The sequence below is a fragment of the Oreochromis niloticus genome, linkage group LG17, assembly GCF_001858045.2.
Source record: "Oreochromis niloticus isolate F11D_XX linkage group LG17, O_niloticus_UMD_NMBU, whole genome shotgun sequence".
Lineage (NCBI taxonomy): Eukaryota > Metazoa > Chordata > Actinopteri > Cichliformes > Cichlidae > Oreochromis > Oreochromis niloticus.
The window spans coordinates 11,717,638-11,735,001 of record NC_031981.2 but is presented as its reverse complement, the minus strand read 5'-3'; the positions used below and the strand labels follow the sequence as shown (position 1 = coordinate 11,735,001).

Below are 17,364 nucleotides of genomic sequence, written 5' to 3'. Positions count from 1 at the left end.
TATTTCTGTCGATGTCAGCAAGTAAATGTCAATTTTTCTTCAAATAAAACTAGTTTTCTAAAAAAAACAAAGTATCTTGATTACTGACTGGAATAAATTAAGCAGCCAGAACTCTGACAGTCATGATTTATTGTAGATTTGACAGATAACAAAACATGAGGACCAGCAGAAAATATAAAGAAACAGCGAGAGAACACTTTTTAGTTTATACACTAGAAGTAATAAAACATTCATGAAATATAATTTCAGATCCGTGAAGAACTAAGTGACGTTTCAGGTGGTTGAACAGGGATGAAAGGTCTTCTTGTCGCGTTGGCACAAAGCTGTATGACGACCATTTTAACCCACTGAAGCCAAGATGACATCGACGACGTTCTCGTCTCCGCTACGAACCGTCACCTGCATGGTGACGCCGTCAGCCAGCGCGAGCCGAGCCCGAACCAGCACGTCGTGACCTCCGCGAAACACACCTTAGGGTGAGACAGGGAAAGTTTTTACTCACAAAATATTCACATATTTACAGTATTAATATTTGTTTTGCAAAAACATCTTTATAGATCAATTTGGAGTTAAACTTGCATACAGTGATCAATATCCTGATATCAGACACTCACCAGCAAGGAAGAGGACGTGTGAGTTCTTATTTTCAGGAACTTTGTCGGAGCGCTCACATGGCTGCATTCCCAGGAAGCTGATAATGTTACCCACCGCCTCTGCACACAAAAACACAAAGAAAGGTTTCACGACGGTGGTTTAGGTCAGTTTATCCTATACATGTTAATTAAAAAAGGGTATATTACAAAATGAACTTCTAATTGTCCGTACCATCTAGAGTTCGTACAGATGCAAGGGCAAAAGTTTCTTCCTTCTCAAATTCGTCTCCTACTTCGTCCCACGCTGCTCCGAAATTTGGTTTCAGAACCTTCTGGATGTGGTCTGCAACCGTTACCTCTAGATCCTCCAACTAAAGAAAGGCCCCCAAAACAAAGGAAGAGGTCTAGTTTGATGCTAAAACATGTTAACCGCCAACATTACCCCTCCGCCTCCTCATACACACACACAATTTCAAAACCATCGTTCACGATTTTCAGAAAACTTGACCCTTAAGATCGAGGTCACTGAGATTCAAACTTGTCCAAGATTTTTAGTAGATACACCTGTGGTATCGATTTGAAGCCTCATTTTTGCGTTATTGCATTCACAAACTTCGATGTCTACGTCAGGCAGCGGGATAATAAAAATACTCCATCTGCCTTTTTACAGCTGAGGGGTAAAAATAAATAAAGTCACACAGTTGCTATTACATACCACATATTCATCGTCGTAACCGTCATCGTCAGGCTCTCCTGTGTTGGGGTCGCAGTCCCTCACCAGGTACTTCATAGTACAGCTGAACGTACAAGACACTGCAAACAGGCAGGAGGCATAAATCACCCAGACTTGGCATTTAAGCAGCAGTAGACACTTCTGGTGATGTCTGAATGTTCCTACCAGCTGTGGGGTCGTCATCGGGAAGCCGGATCAAAGTGTAACAAGAACCAGGCTGACTGTATGGGAGGCTTGGGGCGGGGACATACTGTACGACCTCATAGGCCTCCGAGGGCTCCATCTGCACTAACACCTAGAAGAAAGAATCCAACATTATATTCACGTTTTATATGCTGATGTGTTTAAAAATATTATTAAACTTCAGGTAATTGTGAAACAAAAGTGCGGTACCTTCTGCAGCAGCTGGTCGTTTAGAGTGTTCGTGCAGTCAAACTGGAACACCATGTGTCCGGCGAACGTGTGTTTGATGCAGCGCACCACATATTCGGTCTCAGCCTCCGTCAGCTGCACCGGCTCCGAAGACTTGAACAGCGGGCCGAGACCCTGGAATTCTGGGATGGCCGCAAGTTGTTCTGGCAATGGTGTAAACAAAAACAGATGTAAGACGAAGCAGGGATTTTATCAGCTACATCGAAATGACCTCAAAGGTGAACGCACATCTCCGATCATCGCAAAACAACAGATGCTGTTCATTTACCCTGATAGATGTCCTGGCGTGATGGGGCCAACTTTTCTGGAAGCTTGCTTGTAGCGACTGGGGCGATTTCTGAGCAGACAAATAAAATTGTTCTTAAAGATCTGGTTCCTGAACATCAGAGTTTCTCGGTTACTAAGAAATAAACAAATCCCTGTGGTCGTACCCGTTTTCTGCTCTGTGATAGGAGCAGTGGCCAAAGGAACTGTCTTCATATCAAAAGGTTTCTCTGAGGGCTCCAAGGTGTACTGATGGAGGGACTTCTCCAAACCAGGAATGGAAACAGAAAGTCCTGAAACACACATACAAGGAGACTCAGCACATCACCCACTTGACAAACAAACTGCCTTGACGGCTCTTTTATTTTGAAAACCAACTGCAATTTACCATTAAAGATGTAGGCAGCATTCAGAGCCTTCTGCTTCTGCTGGAGCACGTTCATGTAGAAAGTAGCTCTGTCACGCACCTCATCATCACTGTCCATCATACACCTGTGCAAACAGAGCTGTGTTAAAAATTATACCGCACTGACACACACAGAGTTTATCCACTGTGTACTTTCAAAAGTGCACACACGCGCACACACATACACTCAACAAACAAAACCAATGAATACCTCTGCAAAAGAACCAGGACACTTGGAAGCAGATCATCATTCTGAGCTCCAAATTTAGCCAAAGCGCTGACAGCAGCTAAAAGTGGGGCATGACACAAACAAATGTTTTATCTCGTTAGTAAATAGCCTAAAAAAAAATTGGAAGAAAATTAACTAAAGCTGCCAAAATAAGAAGTATCAGCCTCTGCCTATGGATGTTACAGATCTAAGGTCAAACTTCAGGGGTGCATGCTCTCCTACTCGTCTCACCTGCACGGACAGCCTCGCTCTCCAGCACCACTCGGTTGAAAATAAAGCGAATGTACTTGGAGGGCTGCGGGGTGCGTGGGCCCTCTTTGCCCAGCAGGTGCAGGATCTTTGTGGCGAGCACAGTGTGCTCGCAGTCCTCGATAAACTCGCACAGATGGGCCAAGCCCGTCTCTTTGCTCTCAGGGTTCTCCTCGATGATGCTGATGATGCAGTCCACGATGGCCCGCTTGTACTCAAATCCACCCTGCAGGGAGAGAAGAGGTTTAAAAAACGTTTACAAAAAAATATTATTACAGTGATTCATTGTGGTGTGCAGATTCTATATCTGTTATTAAAAAAACAAAACAAAACAAAAAAACACACACACATTTTCTATACAGCATGTCACAAGAAAACTCAAAAAGTCAAATACCAAATGAAGACAATACTCGGTTACATAACTTACATCATCTCTGAGCATGTTGGACAAGAAGTTCATCATGACGCTGTGCTTCCTGGGATACTTCTGACAGAGAGCACTGATGGCCTGCACCACAACCACCTGAAATAAAAACACAGATTTAGGACATCAGAAAATATAACAGAGGTCACGGGATTTGTTTTTAAGTGGGAGCAAAGCACTAAAACTCATTTTAAAAATTAATCTTTTCCCCCCCCAAAAGAAGCTAAAATCCGGTTGTAATACCACAATGACACTTTTCATTTACAACCTGCATGTTTTCATGGCTGGTTTCCATAATATTGCGATTTTTTGTGTGGCAATATTATATCGATACAGGGACACCAAATATCGATGTGTTATTTTAGAAAATGCAAACTGAACTTCAATACTAGAATGATAAGATCAACTTCTTATTTACTCCACCAGATGGTGCTGTTACATTTTTTCTAGTGACCTTTAGCGTGGAGGAGGAAGTTGATAAAGATGGTGGTGTTGGAAAAAGAAATCGACAAAACACAGCAAAGATTTAATCCAAAAGTATGAGCTTATTTTGGATTTTCTAACCAGTACAGGACAAAGGGCACTGATGGCAGTTAAAAGCATTATGTAGAAGTAAAATATTCTGGAAATGCTACGAACATGAGGGGTCGTCTCACCTGCCACCATCCTGCGATAACGTTAGCAAGGAATGGCAAAGCTAGCAGATACAATATATCCCAATATAACTTTTTTGCAACACTCAGCATATCACAGTTGTTTAAAATTGCAATAATATTGTATAGTGATTAAGCCATTGAGAAAATATTGTAGAACTTTGTGCCTGAGAATATTTATGTTCTCAGGCACACAGTTGTATGAGCACAGCGGCTCCTTCCACCAGCTAACTGTAAGAAAGTTGTCTTTAAGGATGTGGAGCTAAAGAAGAAAAAAAACAACAACAACTATGGAGTCAGAAATGTGCAAAACAACTAGCTTTAAGGAGAATCTCCCCACTGTCCACCATGCTACATGTATGGACTAGTACTTATATAGTACCTTCCTACTCAGTTCTTACTACTGCAAGTCTCATTTACTCCAACACACACTGATACAGCACTTTCATCTATCCCTAAGGGGGTTCTGTGTCTTCCCCAAGGACACTTCTATATGCAGACTGGAGAGGTCAGGAATTGCTCCGCAGACATTCTGATTGGTAGACAACCTGCTCTACCTCATGCACCACAGCTGCTCTGACCCACGTGCATTAAGACTTGCTGCTTAATCAAATTTAGAGTATTTAAAACAAAAGCGCCTGACCTTGAACTCATCTGAGATCTCTGAGACAAAAGAGGAGATCTGCTTCATGAGTCGATCCACGCTGCTTTCACTGCCAGTCTTGAGAAGAGTGGTGATGGCCAGCGTGGCAATGCTGCGGTTAGAATCGGTGATCAGGTTCTCAAGGTCCAGGTTGCACGCAGTCACGGCTGATGGATGCTTCATGGCCACCTAGTGGACACAAAGGAAATATTAATGTAGTTATACTACATCCAGAGTTATGTTTTTATTTGTAATAGGTTATTTTTATGTTGCTATGATTAAACAACTCATGGTTGTTTCTGTATCAGTGTTTGGTACTTAAACCTTAAAAAACAAGCCACATTTTGGAGGAAGGGAGTGTGCAGCTGTACCTTATTGAGGGTCCTGACAGCAGCGTATCTCAGTGCAGCTTTAGGAGAGCTGCAGAAGAGCTGCAACACTGCAGGAAGACATACATTTAAAATGAGACTGATGCAGCAAGACAAAAATTGCTCATTTACAATATAAACTTGTCAGCACATTTATGAATAATATGTGAGTAAACTAGTAACCTGACACAGCAGGGGCCAGCTCCCTGGCAGTGCAGTTGGGCATATGGACAATAGCAGAAGCAGCCTCGTACACCACCATCTCATTCTTGTTCCTCAAGCAGCTCTCGATGAAGTCAAACAAGGGGCTGTCATGACTGTAAACACAAGAATAAAACCCATGGCAACATGACATCAAGACTGCAATTTAGTGAGCCCACATATCTTTTGTGTATCAAGCTACTGCAGGTCTACTCACCCTCCCTCTGTCTCATCCAGCAGTTTGCTGGCAATCCGGATGAGCATGCAGTAGGCAAAGGGAGACTTGAGCCCAGACTTGGTGAACTTGTTGAGCATCTTGGTCACAGCGAGGCGGTCATTCTTCCTGAGGTGATACAACAGGCCCAGGGCGTGGTACTAGAGAACAGGACATAAATAAGCAGCCACTTTAAACTAATTTCTATTCAGGAATAATATTCAGTATTCTCAATATTAACTAAATGAAGCAAACCGCACTTGAAAGCATTAATTCTGTAGTTTTTCTTCTGTTCCTACCCACCTGGACCATGATGTTGTCACTGGAAGCAGCCTCCTGGGCTTCATTCACCCAGCGCTTCACCACATCGTAGCTCATCTTCACCATGTGCTGAACAATTGAAGTGGAAAGAACATTATTGTCCACCATGAAGGAAATGAATAACAAACTTTTATGTGCAGAAATGTCAGAAAAATCTCAAAAGAGATTTTTTCTGAGAATAACACTGAAAGAAATGAAAATGAGCCCAATTCATACCAGCGAGGAGACCAAAGCTGAACTGGACACACTGGGAACCTTGTCAACAATAGCCTGCTTCATGTATCTCTCAATAGCCTGCAGCATGGTCGTCTGTGGGAAAGACCGAAAAATTCAAAGATGCTTCAGTTTCTTACCTTAAAAACATGACATTAATTTCCTCTTCTGAACAGAAATTATGCAACACTTACATCTGTAATCCTGCAGAGAGCTCTGATGGCAGGTCCTCTGTATACATCCTCCTTCCCAGTCATGTCTTTGGTCAAGCTATGAAATACCAGACAAGAAATAAATAAAGACACTGGAATGCCAAAAGAAAAAGTACACTCTTGCAAAAATCATAATTTTCTTTGCAGTTCAAACAACTTTAAAATATTGCTCTCATCAGACTTTATACCATCAAACATTCCATTTTGCTAGTAATAATGGTTAAGAGGTGCACTGCTAGTACAACTATAAAACTGGTGTGCAAATACTTTTTGCTTATTTTTACTCTTCTGTTTTATTTGATAAATAAGAAATCAGTATGTACATAAATGTATACATAAAAGCCATTTAATGAACAAACCTGCTAGTGACAATGATGACATCCTCTGAGATGTTGGCCATCTCTTTGATAGTTAGGTAGCACATCCTCCTCAAAGTTTGCTAGAAGAGAAATAGCATAAACCTGAATTAATTAAAAAGAAATGCTTAGCCAGTTAATTAGAGATCAAATGAATAGGGGGACATCTTACATCATTGGACTGAAAGAGCCTGGTCATTGCAAAGAAAGCCTCAGTGGCCTCTGTGGTTCCAAAATGCTCTCCCTGTGTGAACAATGATATGAGAATGAGAGAAGATGATGACATGAACTTAAAGCCACACAGACAGCATAGTTTGTCTACCATTGTTTTTTTACCTGGTTGAGGAGATAGATAATCTTGGTGAGAATGTGGAGGCATCTTCTTGGATTAATAGGAGTCTCGTTGAAGATGCGAGCCTGTAAATAAAAACACACTTTTTGTTTTAGTACACTGAATACTCTTTTCTTTGGTCCGTTTTGTTTTTCTTTGTTTATTGTAAGCGAAGAACACGTTTTCAACAGCACTGATCTTAGGCTTTACCTCCTGCAAGACTGCACTCTTCTCCAGATGCTGGAAAGGGTTTGAGCCACTTCCTAATGAGTTGAAATAGTTGTGTTAGAAAAATAATCCATTAAAATTTTACTGAACCTTATTCAAAGCAAACACATATATGAAGGGGGTAGAGAAGAAATGGGCAATGAGAAACCAATAAGATAGAATCAATCCTGCTTTATATTAATTTGATCTTCTTATTAGCGTATGTTAGCTTCTGGATATCTGCAAATATCCAAACAGTCTTCCTTAACGTCAACAGAAACTGGTACAACTTTCATTCATATAAGTTGGACTTCGGAGAGAAATGACAACATCCAGCTGACGATGCTAATATGGTCGGCTAACCCTGAACTAGAGAAAACCGATGTTTTAGTAGCTGTGGATTTAAATGCAACGTCAACTCAGTTTTTGACTCTCTCTTCAAACCACTATCTTAATCATACGCTTGTTTGCAAACCACATTTATCGCTCATTCTCCCTGACAGGTAGCGTAAACCTAGCTAGTGAGCTAACAGGCTAGCACCGCTTTAGCTTCCACAACATAAAGTCCAATCAAGACTATTTAAAATTAACAACCGTTTAAAATTACAATTCTGCAATCTTACCAGACTCCTCGTCTTTCTTATCAAATTTTTTAATCATTTTGAAAGCGTAAAGCCGACAGATGAAGCCAAAAGCAGCTCTCAATCTCGCAACAGATGAGAAGCTACTTCCACGTAGCCAAAGTGAAAACTGACGTCCGGTGGCAACGTCCACGTCGACGGAAGACACGTCAGAATATTTCCGCGTAAGGAGCGGCAGGGGGCGCTTCCTGACCATTGATCCTGACGATTACTCGAATTAAAAAGTCCCACAAAAACAATAGTCCATGCATAATAATCCTTGTCCCAACCACATTGCATGTAATGTATAATAATAAAAATAAGGTATAAACAAGTAAATCCAATTTTTGTTTTGATTTTGTTGACACATTTGTCTCTTAAGTGATTATAAACCAATCTATTAAAGATCACCATTAAAAACCCCCCAGTAATTATGCACTGCAGGCTTTGTGCCATGACATTTGAGCAAAACCTATTTAGCTGACACAACTGGTAGACCAAACGTCAGTCCTTTTTCACGTTTGGTATTTTCACAGTCTTTTCTAAGTAGTTTGAGTGAGTTACTTTAACCAATGCAACCCTATTGCCTATAGAAGAGAAATGAATTTCAAAGTTGCCTTCCTCCATTTACACAGCTACATCTACCCTCGACTTTCACAAGGGTTTAATCTGTTGCCTTATAAATAGTGTATTTGAGCAAAGATTTGAAAAATAAATACAGTACTAATATTACAAAAACAACAACAACAACAACAATAAATAAATGTGACTATTGAAAAGTCAGGTAAGGTAGTTGAATTGATATATATTAAGTATGAAGGTGACTAATTTATTCACCAGTATTTTTAGCCACTAGAGTATTGGTAACAGGGCTGAACCAGCTACAGCACAGAACAACTAAAATATGTCATGAAAAGTTTACCTTTGTTGCCTGAGCTGAATAAACACAGCAAACACAAGCTCCATGAAGAGCAATCTCAAGCTAAGCAGTTACAAACAGTTATATATCATAATCAGAATGTCAAGATCAGGTGCTACTTCTGCAGGTGTCTCAAGTGTCACAGCATAAATAAATAAAAAAGCCGTTCATACAATAAAACAGTAAAGTTATTCACGTGATAAACCAAGTTCTAATTTTAGTATGAAGTAGTCTACAGTTTAGAAGAAGGTGCCGAGGTGCATCACAGTCATAATTGATTTAGGAGAGTAATTGCACTTGGATCAAAAAGTTTTTTAATGTGTTTGTCCTTGTTTTAATGGACATGTAGTGTCTACCGGAGGGCAACAGGCCAAAGAGCAAGTGTCCAGCGTGAGAACTGTCTTTTACTGATTTTTCAGGTTCTTGAGTGCTATCTTACGTTTCCTATGCCAATGATATTTTGTGCTGTTTATTAGCCTCTGGATAGCCTTTATAACTGCTGCAGAGCTCGTGCATACCACGCTGTTACACAGTACACCAGGATGCACACAGCTCTTCTTCAGCGAGCTCGGGAAGTGAAGGCACTTCAACTGTAGTATTAACAGACCATTAGGGGTCGCCACAGCAGATCATGTACCTTTCCTTCTCCATGTTCACCTTTATTACATCTTCTTCTCTGCTGTCTCCGTGGCATCACTACCTGTACGCTTCGCATCTTCACTGTCACACCTGTCTCCTTCTCATTCACACACGTGTCCTGTTTTTTTGTTGTTGTTGTTGTTGTTGTTTTTTTGAGGCTACCGACTATCACAAACTAGAATGTAGTTTTCATAAATGACCGCAAGAGGGCGACATTATTCTCCGTAAACAATGCTTGTCTGAAGGTGAATTCAAAATCCAGATTATGCCCATTTCTTGTTTGTTTTCTGATACACGTATTGCCCAGCCACATTATTATTATCCGTCACTGCTTATTGACATCTCCCAACTTCACAATCCTATCTATTTATAAATAGAAGACATAAAAGAATAGAAAGGTAGGGTGCCCTCTGGTGGTAAAGCCAAACAATAGCAACACTTATTAAAGTTTATATCTTGAAAGTCTGTCCCATATGTTTTCACTGTAATGTATTACTTGTTGACAATATGAAGTGACACATGTATATATCTATGATGAGACAAATTTGGGTGATAAAGTGTTTTCATGAAGGTGTGTGAGTCGGGCTTTAACTTTGTGAACAATGAAGTAGTGAAAAGATCTTTTCTAAGAATATATAATGAATCTCAGTGATATAGATATTGCATATAAAGAGGCAAATGTATGTCGTTACACCTGCTTTATTTGAGGAAAAATAATCCTTTATTTTGAGTATAAAAATAAGAGACATCTGATGAACACATACATTCCCATGCAATTGCATTTTACTGTATTTCATGACCTTGCAGATGATTTGTACAGTATTTTTTTTTCTCAGTGTTGTTTTTCGGCCACATTCAAAGTTCAAAACTTGAATCTGAATTTATATTTTTTTAACACAAAGCTTCTTAAATAAATAAATAAATAAATGAAAGATGAAAAAGAAAAAAAAAACACATATCCTGGAATAAAAAAAACATTTATCAGGACATCAAATTATTATCAGATTATGCAACAGTGCTGCATTTTTTAATATTTATTAATTTATTTCTGTAAGCAAAACCAGCTGCTTTGCTCATCGCATCCAGTTATTTGAATTTATTGAGTCTGGGGCAAAACAATCACATTAAACATTAATTTAACCGAAAAACTGAGGACGTGTTTTACTCACTTTGTTTGTCTGCTATAGCAAAGTACTTGAGAAAGTTTGTAATTTAATATAGATGGATTATTCGCACGTACAATAAATGCATAAATAAACATATTTAATGAACTAAAAAATCAATCAATTACTTTTAAAAGAAGGCAGCAACAGCTAATTTTCTCACTTTAACCTAATTTATCCGCTCATATCTTCTGTAACATTTAACCTTGGTTTTAAAACATTTTTCAGTAGTTATCTACTTTTTCATAAGTTCCCTTTCCTACGAATATATATATATAGTAAACGTGCCTTTGCTGTTGGCAGTGGTCTCAGTGATTTGATCTGGAGAAAAGAAGGTGTGAGATTATTTCCTTTTACAGGCGAACAGCTGAATTTAAAGCCTGTGTATTATTAAACACGGCATCGTTCCCCCGGAGAAACAAATGGATGTTTACTTGGATGATAAGAGACGCTAATTTATTAGACTTTGAGAGGCCAACACTGGTCATGGCTGTCTGTTAAATGAAAGTTGTCCATGTTTCATTTCCTCCGTCCAATTTGCGCCAGCAGACGCGCGTTCTCCGCCGCCTTGGCTCGCAGGTTTTTGGCCTTAGCCACATCAAAGAGCACGTTCATGATGTTGGTCGGGACGTCCAGGGACAGGGTCAGTCTGCTCCTCCGGTCCCCTTTGTTGCTGTTGCGGAGCATCTGGCCCCTGAGCTTGGTCCGGCTCAAGAAGCGGTAGTTTGCGGGACTTGAAGTCCTTTTTTCCCGACTGGATTCAGCAGAGGAGAAAGAGGACGACGACGTGGAGGAAGAGGAGGAGAGATACTCCGCGGACTGCATGAGGGACCCCCAGCCGTCCACAGTGGAGTAACCAGGCTCAGTTTGGTCATTCCGGACCCCGAGTGCCAGCTGGTCGTCGCAGAGGAGGTCGGGGCGCGTCTGGTAGAGACGGAGGCAGAGGCTGGAGGTCGGTGTGCACAGGACCGAGAACAGCAGCAGGGTCTTTAGGGACGACAGCATGCTGTGTCCTCTGGGACCAAAACAGGTGAAGAAAGCCAGAGAATATGAAGTTTTTGTCGCATCTAATCTTCAACAACGCATCTCAGTGAACTTCATTTTCACTGAGATGCAAAAATAAAACCTTATTAATATGCCCATTCTGGGTATTAATAGTAAATATTAACAAGTAACCTCACAAATCTTGTTAAAAAATCGACTCAAGGAGTACAGGATTTAGTTTAAAGTTCGATGGATCACAAAAAGCCGGGGTGGTTGTAATGTGAAGTTTTGCGGATTAAACTAAAAACAATATTTTATAAAGGTCACAAACGTGTGAGCAATAATTTTCGTGCAACTTACCACTCGTGTCCTTTAGTTATAATAATGCTTGTATTAAATACAGTTGGAGAGGTTAAGCAGCACCTATCCCCTCAAAGAAAGCGCAAAGAAGCCGAAATCCTCAAGTGAGGCTATTATAAGAAATCCCGATGAACCAACACTGTGTGCGGAGGTCAACAGTGCGCACAGTCTGACCAGCAGCGTCTCCTGCTCGTCCATTTCCACTGTATTCTTTTAGTAGAGCCATCAAAACGCAGCCCTACGCCAGCAACAACGTCATCCCGTTGACATTTTGGTTCGCAGTGAGCCATCCCATTGGCTGTGAAGCAATGAGGTAGATGAATGAAGAAAAAAAAAGAAGAAAGTTGTGGCCTCCTGTTGGTGGACTGAAGGCGTCACGACTATTGAAACTTTTTTTTCTGCCTCGCATCAGACTTTAAAAAAAGTGTTTCATGTGCAGCTGCTCCATGATAGCCTGTAAGAGTCCCAACACCTTTAAGCCATTCAATGGCATTTGCGTGAAACTGACAGGTTTGCGGTTGATCAGCACCACGGACAGCTCCCATTGACACGTTTGTTCTCAGCTGAGCGGATTTGACGCTTATCTCAGGCACACGTGGCAGGATATGTTTGGGTTTTGGATCAATAGTTAAATAAAATTGTCTCACATTATAATATTAGGCGTTTCTTCAGAGGTTTCCCACTTACCACTGTTAAAGCTCCATAAAGAGCAGATCCACTTATGATTTAAAGTAATTAAAAAGTAATGGTTGCAGTGATGAAAGGATGTTAAGGTAAAACAGAGAGGATAAAAAAAATCAGACCAAATGGGTAGACGATGGCGATAGAAAGAACGAGGAGCCAGCACAGGTACAGAAAATCAGACATCTAAACCTGCAGGCGTAAAAACCATAGGTGGGGCTGTCACACCGTCAGCTGAAAGAGGACTGGAAAAGTTGGATTTTCTTTGAGATGCTCTGCAGCAGAGAGAAAGTGACATAGAAGGTCATTGATCTGGTTATATTCAACTACTAATGCAATTAGTTAAAGCTTATTAAGCCTTATTATATAAAGGTAGAAAGTGCGCACATTACATGCACTGTTTTAGACAATATCATTCTATAATGAATATATTATTGTATATTCATTATAGCGAAATGTAAACCTGTAGATTATAGAACAGGTCATAAATATAAATCTTCACTTTATCAAAGCAAATTTAAAGTCCTTCAAATACAATATTGTCTCTTTAGCTCATTTATATATTAATTTCAACAAGACTAAGAACTGAATGAAGAATGAAGGTGCAGAGTTTAAAAGTTTCCCTGCTCTTTCAGATGTCTCCATCGACAGCAGTTTCACATCTATTAATAAAGAGATGAGCATTTGTTCCATTTGAAGTTTTAATAAGTTGAGTGACACCACATATAAAAACGTCTGTGCGTGATTCACAAATGTTTCTTCAAAAGAGAGGAGAGATATCGGAGATTTTCTAGAGAGCGCTGTGTTTTAATTACCACTGAGTGTACACATGACACACAGGAGAGTTGATGTACATTACAATGTCAATATGAGGAAAGAGCATACAGGGGGAGACAGCATCAAAGGGCGCCGGGTCAGGGTCTAATGAGCAACTTCATTCACCTTCATTAATATGAATGTAAGCCTTCACAGCTGGAGTAATTGCGTTCCGTGACACACGATGCAATGAGAAGTCCTCCCACTCCAGCTTCCTCCGCAAGTGATCTCTGAAATGGAATTACATGCCCCCCTTCAACATCAAGGGGGGGGAAAAAATCCTACATTTATTACATTGACGCTGGTTTGTGTTGCTCTGCTTAGGAGTGACAGCCTATTGACCACAAAACACTTTCTTGCTACTGTTTATACTTATAGGTTAAAGGTTGAAAAGATTAAAAAACAGCTAAGTTGTCACTGAGCTCGCAAGGCCTAAGAAAACCTTAAGTAGTGAGGCTGTCCTGCATCTGCACGTGTCTTTGCAAAGCAAGTTGTTTATTTTTCTCATCTCTATTTGTCCCTTTATAACTGGGTTGGTTGAAAAAGCGTAAATGTCTACATAAGAGCTTAGCAAAATCTACAAGAAAAACAACAAATGGCAACTTGAAACTATTAAATATGAAATTAAGCTTATGCTTTAAGTTTTAATATTTCTTTTGCCTTGTGCTTAAATTAAATATTTTTAATTTTATAATGAGATTTCTTTATGTCTAAAAATATCAAGTAGACATATCAAGCATCTTTGCGTGTGGGTGTACATCAGAGTATAGAATCGTGACTAATATGAAGGAAGCCTCTTGGGGCTTGTCTCCTCTGTCAACTCGAAAAACACTATTTTTACAAACCAACCTGAAAAACAGATTAGAGATATGAAAGAACCGAGGAGCAACAACCTGGCAACTTGAGAGCCTAAAATGTGTCGTGTATTTTTATCTGTCACACTGCCAGAAGAGAAAAAAACAACCACCAAAAAACTTCAATGCGTGCTGCCCCCTCATCAACACCCACACAGGAATCCCCAGCTACTGCTGAGTCGGTCTGATGGAGAGTCCTCTAAAACAGCCCCTGCGTGAGCTCCCACACTGGGCCCCTGTTGGCCCCTCATCTGGCTCTCAGCCTGACCCATAACACCCCCTGCCAAAGAAACATATGTAGTGGTGGAGGAGTCAGCAGGCAGTCAGCTATCAGCTTCTCATTTCTGCACCACACAGGATGTAGGGCGATTGACAAAACATAAGAAAGGTGACAGTTATATAAAGGGATACGCTACAGCGAGCTGGAAAATGAAAGAGGCTGGCGTTAAAAAGACAAATCGTGAATGTAAAGATGGATTTAAGAGGGTTTTTTTTTCAGTAGTGTTTATTTTTGGCACGTTTACATTCAAAATCTCTGTCAATGTCAGTCTATTTTAGTAACACAGCTGCAAGACAATGTACTTACATGTGCAGATGTTATGTGAAATTAAGAAGAAAATCATTCACATTTAGACTAAATCGCATCACATTATCCATATATAACAAATTGCAAAACAGCTGTTAAAATATATAAATAAAAGCAATGCAAAATGCAAACACAATAACATTTTACACAGTTATGTACAAAATTAAGCATCTTGTTTGGGGGTTGCTGGCTCCGTTTCCAAGGTTTTGCAGCTGTGGAGGTGTGCATTTTTTTATAGCATCTATAGTATCCGCACATTCATATTGTATAACCAAAAATCTCTTCAAAGCAGGATTTTTTTTCAGTCACTGGATTAACTGTTTGAAGGATTATTCCCTGCGTGATCTTACTGGTCCCCCCACAACTCGACTCTCCGTCTCACACCATCTCTCGCACTCATGTCTGGAGGAGAATCTGTTTTGGTTGCCACCACAGCCCCCGTAAACAAACGGTCTGCATTCCCCCGATCGGGCGTGGAAGTACCAGACCAGAGAATAGTCTGAACAGGCCCCTTCTGACATCGGCTCCAGGCAGCGGTCTGTTACTGAAAGAACAGGTAGATAAGGAAAAGTGTAAAGCTGTCCTTCAAACTGACATGCCGTGGAGTCACTCTACTTCAGGGGTGGGGGAACTCCAGGCCTCAAGGGCCGGTGTCCTGCAGGTTTTAGATATCACCCAGGGTCAGCAGATCTGAATCAAATGTCTAGTTCATTACCAGGCCTCTGGAGAACTTCAAGACATGTTGAGGAGATACTTTAGCCATCTAAATCAGCTGTGTTGAATCAAAGACACATCTAAAACCTGCAGGACACTGGCACTCGAGCCCTGGAGTTTCCCCGTCCCTGCTCTACTTTCACAAGTGTTAGATTCTCAACAAAGTGCAGAGAATATGTTTTGTTGAGTGTATACTCACTTTCACTACAGTTATGGTCAGAAGTTTACATGCACATTTGAATTTAGTTTGGATTTTTCTGTCATCCAGGAAGGGATCAAAGTATACATGCCAGATCAAATATATACATATACTCGGTTAAATCTTCAAATAAGTGATGTGGAAAGTTCTACAGTGTCTTAACTTGACAAAGCCAAGGCCAGTTAAATTCTCCGTTGTCATCACGATTGACTACAACTGGTAGTTTTGGCTGCTTAAAAAAGGATTTGTGTGACACTACTGATTGGACTGATCAACACCAACAATGGGAAAGTCCAAGGAACTCAATGAAGATCTAATAAGGAGAATGTCTTTGAGCCATTTGTAAACAACTGCAGATTCCGAGATTGCCTCAAACATCCATCTTCTATATACAGTTTATTTAGCTACTAGTGCTGACGATAAAGGACAGTGTAACTGATAACGATTACTATTTCTTTTTAAATTTATTGTTATAACTGATTATTAGTGCAAATTGTAGCTATATTAATCATACAGTGTCTGTTGCGACAACACTAGCTGTAACTTAAACTTTATTTTCCTTCTGTAACTGGAAGAAAAAACGATCGAACCCCTGGGAAATAAAACAGATAAAAAGGTATTTTTATATTACTGAAAACTTGTTGTGGAAGCTAATATTTCTCCCAGGTTTTCCCAGGTCTTTGTGATAAGCTAGACTACCCATCTATCATATTAAAAACACCGAGCCTTAACTGACTCTAACTCTCAGGAGGTGAAAACATCCAAAAAGCTCGAGTGTCTTTACTATGAACAGGGTGTTGTTGAGTGATATCAAATTTATAATTTTGTTTTGATACACAAAGCAAATAAAGGGAACAAGAGCGGAGGGAAATAGACACAAACAACATCAGTTTTCTTGGTAACTCACTTGCTGTGTTTCTTCCATATACCCTTCTCTTCTTCCTCTGTCCCCACTCCACAGTCCCTCCATCATGAGAATCTGAAGCCAGAAACAAAAGCAATTACTGATACACAATAAAGAACCACCTTCACTGGCCATTACGAGTGCCAGTGACATTTTAGCTCATCCAACTGAGCAAATTAGTGAGAAACAGTTCTGGACCATCCAATCATCAACTTTCTGTTTTTCATGCCAGCTATAAAGTACAAACTTTTGAGGGAATTCATATCCTGCTATCATTAAAGCTAAGCGATAAAAGGGGAAATCCAAAAGTATCATTAAAAAATTATTGATAGAGCTGAAACGAACTTTGAAGCACTTCAGCTGTTTGTTCTACAAGGCCTGCTGTATTGCTTTCCCTTCATCTGGATTTATCAAACAACATCACTAATGTCGGGTTTTACTATATTCAGAAAGTGAACAATAAACACTCAGTTCTGAGAGAGACGCGTACATAAAGGAATTCTTCATCACAACAAATGATTTTTGCACATGGATTTCATAAAAGGGAGTCTTTTAAAGAAATCAAGCACAAGCTAACCCCCTGATTATAAATACACATGAAATTTAAATCACAAGTAAACTGAGTAATACCAAAAGCTTAACGTGTTAGGAGGAGGAGGTTACAGAGGAAGCTGCAGGAGGCAGCGAACAGTTTGAGCACAAGTATTATGTCAACTATGAAGTCTACTCACCCGTTTCACCTGCTGCCTCTGACCTTGAGGTCAAGGTCACTGAGATTCGAGCTCATACAAGCATTTTAGTAGATACACCTATGGTATCAATTTGAAGCTCCTACGTTGCCCCATTCTCCAATTATCGCATTCACAAACTTAGGTG

The 17,364-nt window shown here is 40.1% G+C and overlaps 3 protein-coding genes across 3 annotated transcripts in view; all 3 read right to left on the bottom strand.

Moving 5' to 3' along the window:
- Positions 1 to 112: 112 nt before the first annotated feature.
- copg2 (COPI coat complex subunit gamma 2) lies at positions 113 to 7,824 on the bottom strand. The gene is made up of 24 exons (XM_003444958.4): positions 7,673 to 7,824; positions 7,053 to 7,105; positions 6,848 to 6,928; positions 6,684 to 6,755; positions 6,515 to 6,594; positions 6,138 to 6,213; positions 5,947 to 6,039; positions 5,713 to 5,799; positions 5,413 to 5,570; positions 5,178 to 5,311; positions 4,998 to 5,065; positions 4,627 to 4,815; positions 3,334 to 3,429; positions 2,889 to 3,132; positions 2,640 to 2,715; positions 2,411 to 2,514; positions 2,190 to 2,315; positions 2,027 to 2,095; positions 1,720 to 1,901; positions 1,492 to 1,621; positions 1,309 to 1,406; positions 826 to 964; positions 615 to 713; positions 113 to 470 (listed from the first exon to the last, which is right to left on the bottom strand). Exons 1-24 carry the CDS (start codon positions 7,707 to 7,709, stop codon positions 340 to 342), a joined length of 2,622 nt encoding a protein of 873 aa, XP_003445006.1. The 5' UTR covers positions 7,710 to 7,824; the 3' UTR covers positions 113 to 339.
- A 2,086-nt stretch (positions 7,825 to 9,910) lies between these two features.
- Positions 9,911 to 11,956, bottom strand: ucn3l (urocortin 3, like). The gene is made up of 2 exons (XM_005451641.4): positions 11,735 to 11,956; positions 9,911 to 11,405 (listed from the first exon to the last, which is right to left on the bottom strand). Exon 2 carries the CDS (start codon positions 11,393 to 11,395, stop codon positions 10,910 to 10,912), a length of 486 nt encoding a protein of 161 aa, XP_005451698.1. The 5' UTR covers positions 11,396 to 11,405; positions 11,735 to 11,956; the 3' UTR covers positions 9,911 to 10,909.
- Positions 11,957 to 13,899: 1,943 nt separating this feature from the next.
- Positions 13,900 to 17,364, bottom strand: part of col7a1l (collagen type VII alpha 1-like) — a 63,663-nt gene continuing 60,198 nt past the window's right edge. Inside the window, 2 exon segments of the mRNA XM_013271185.3 lie at positions 13,900 to 15,215; positions 16,492 to 16,563. Coding sequence (XP_013126639.3) covers positions 15,001 to 15,215; positions 16,492 to 16,563 — 287 coding nt within the window. The 3' untranslated portion in view covers positions 13,900 to 15,000.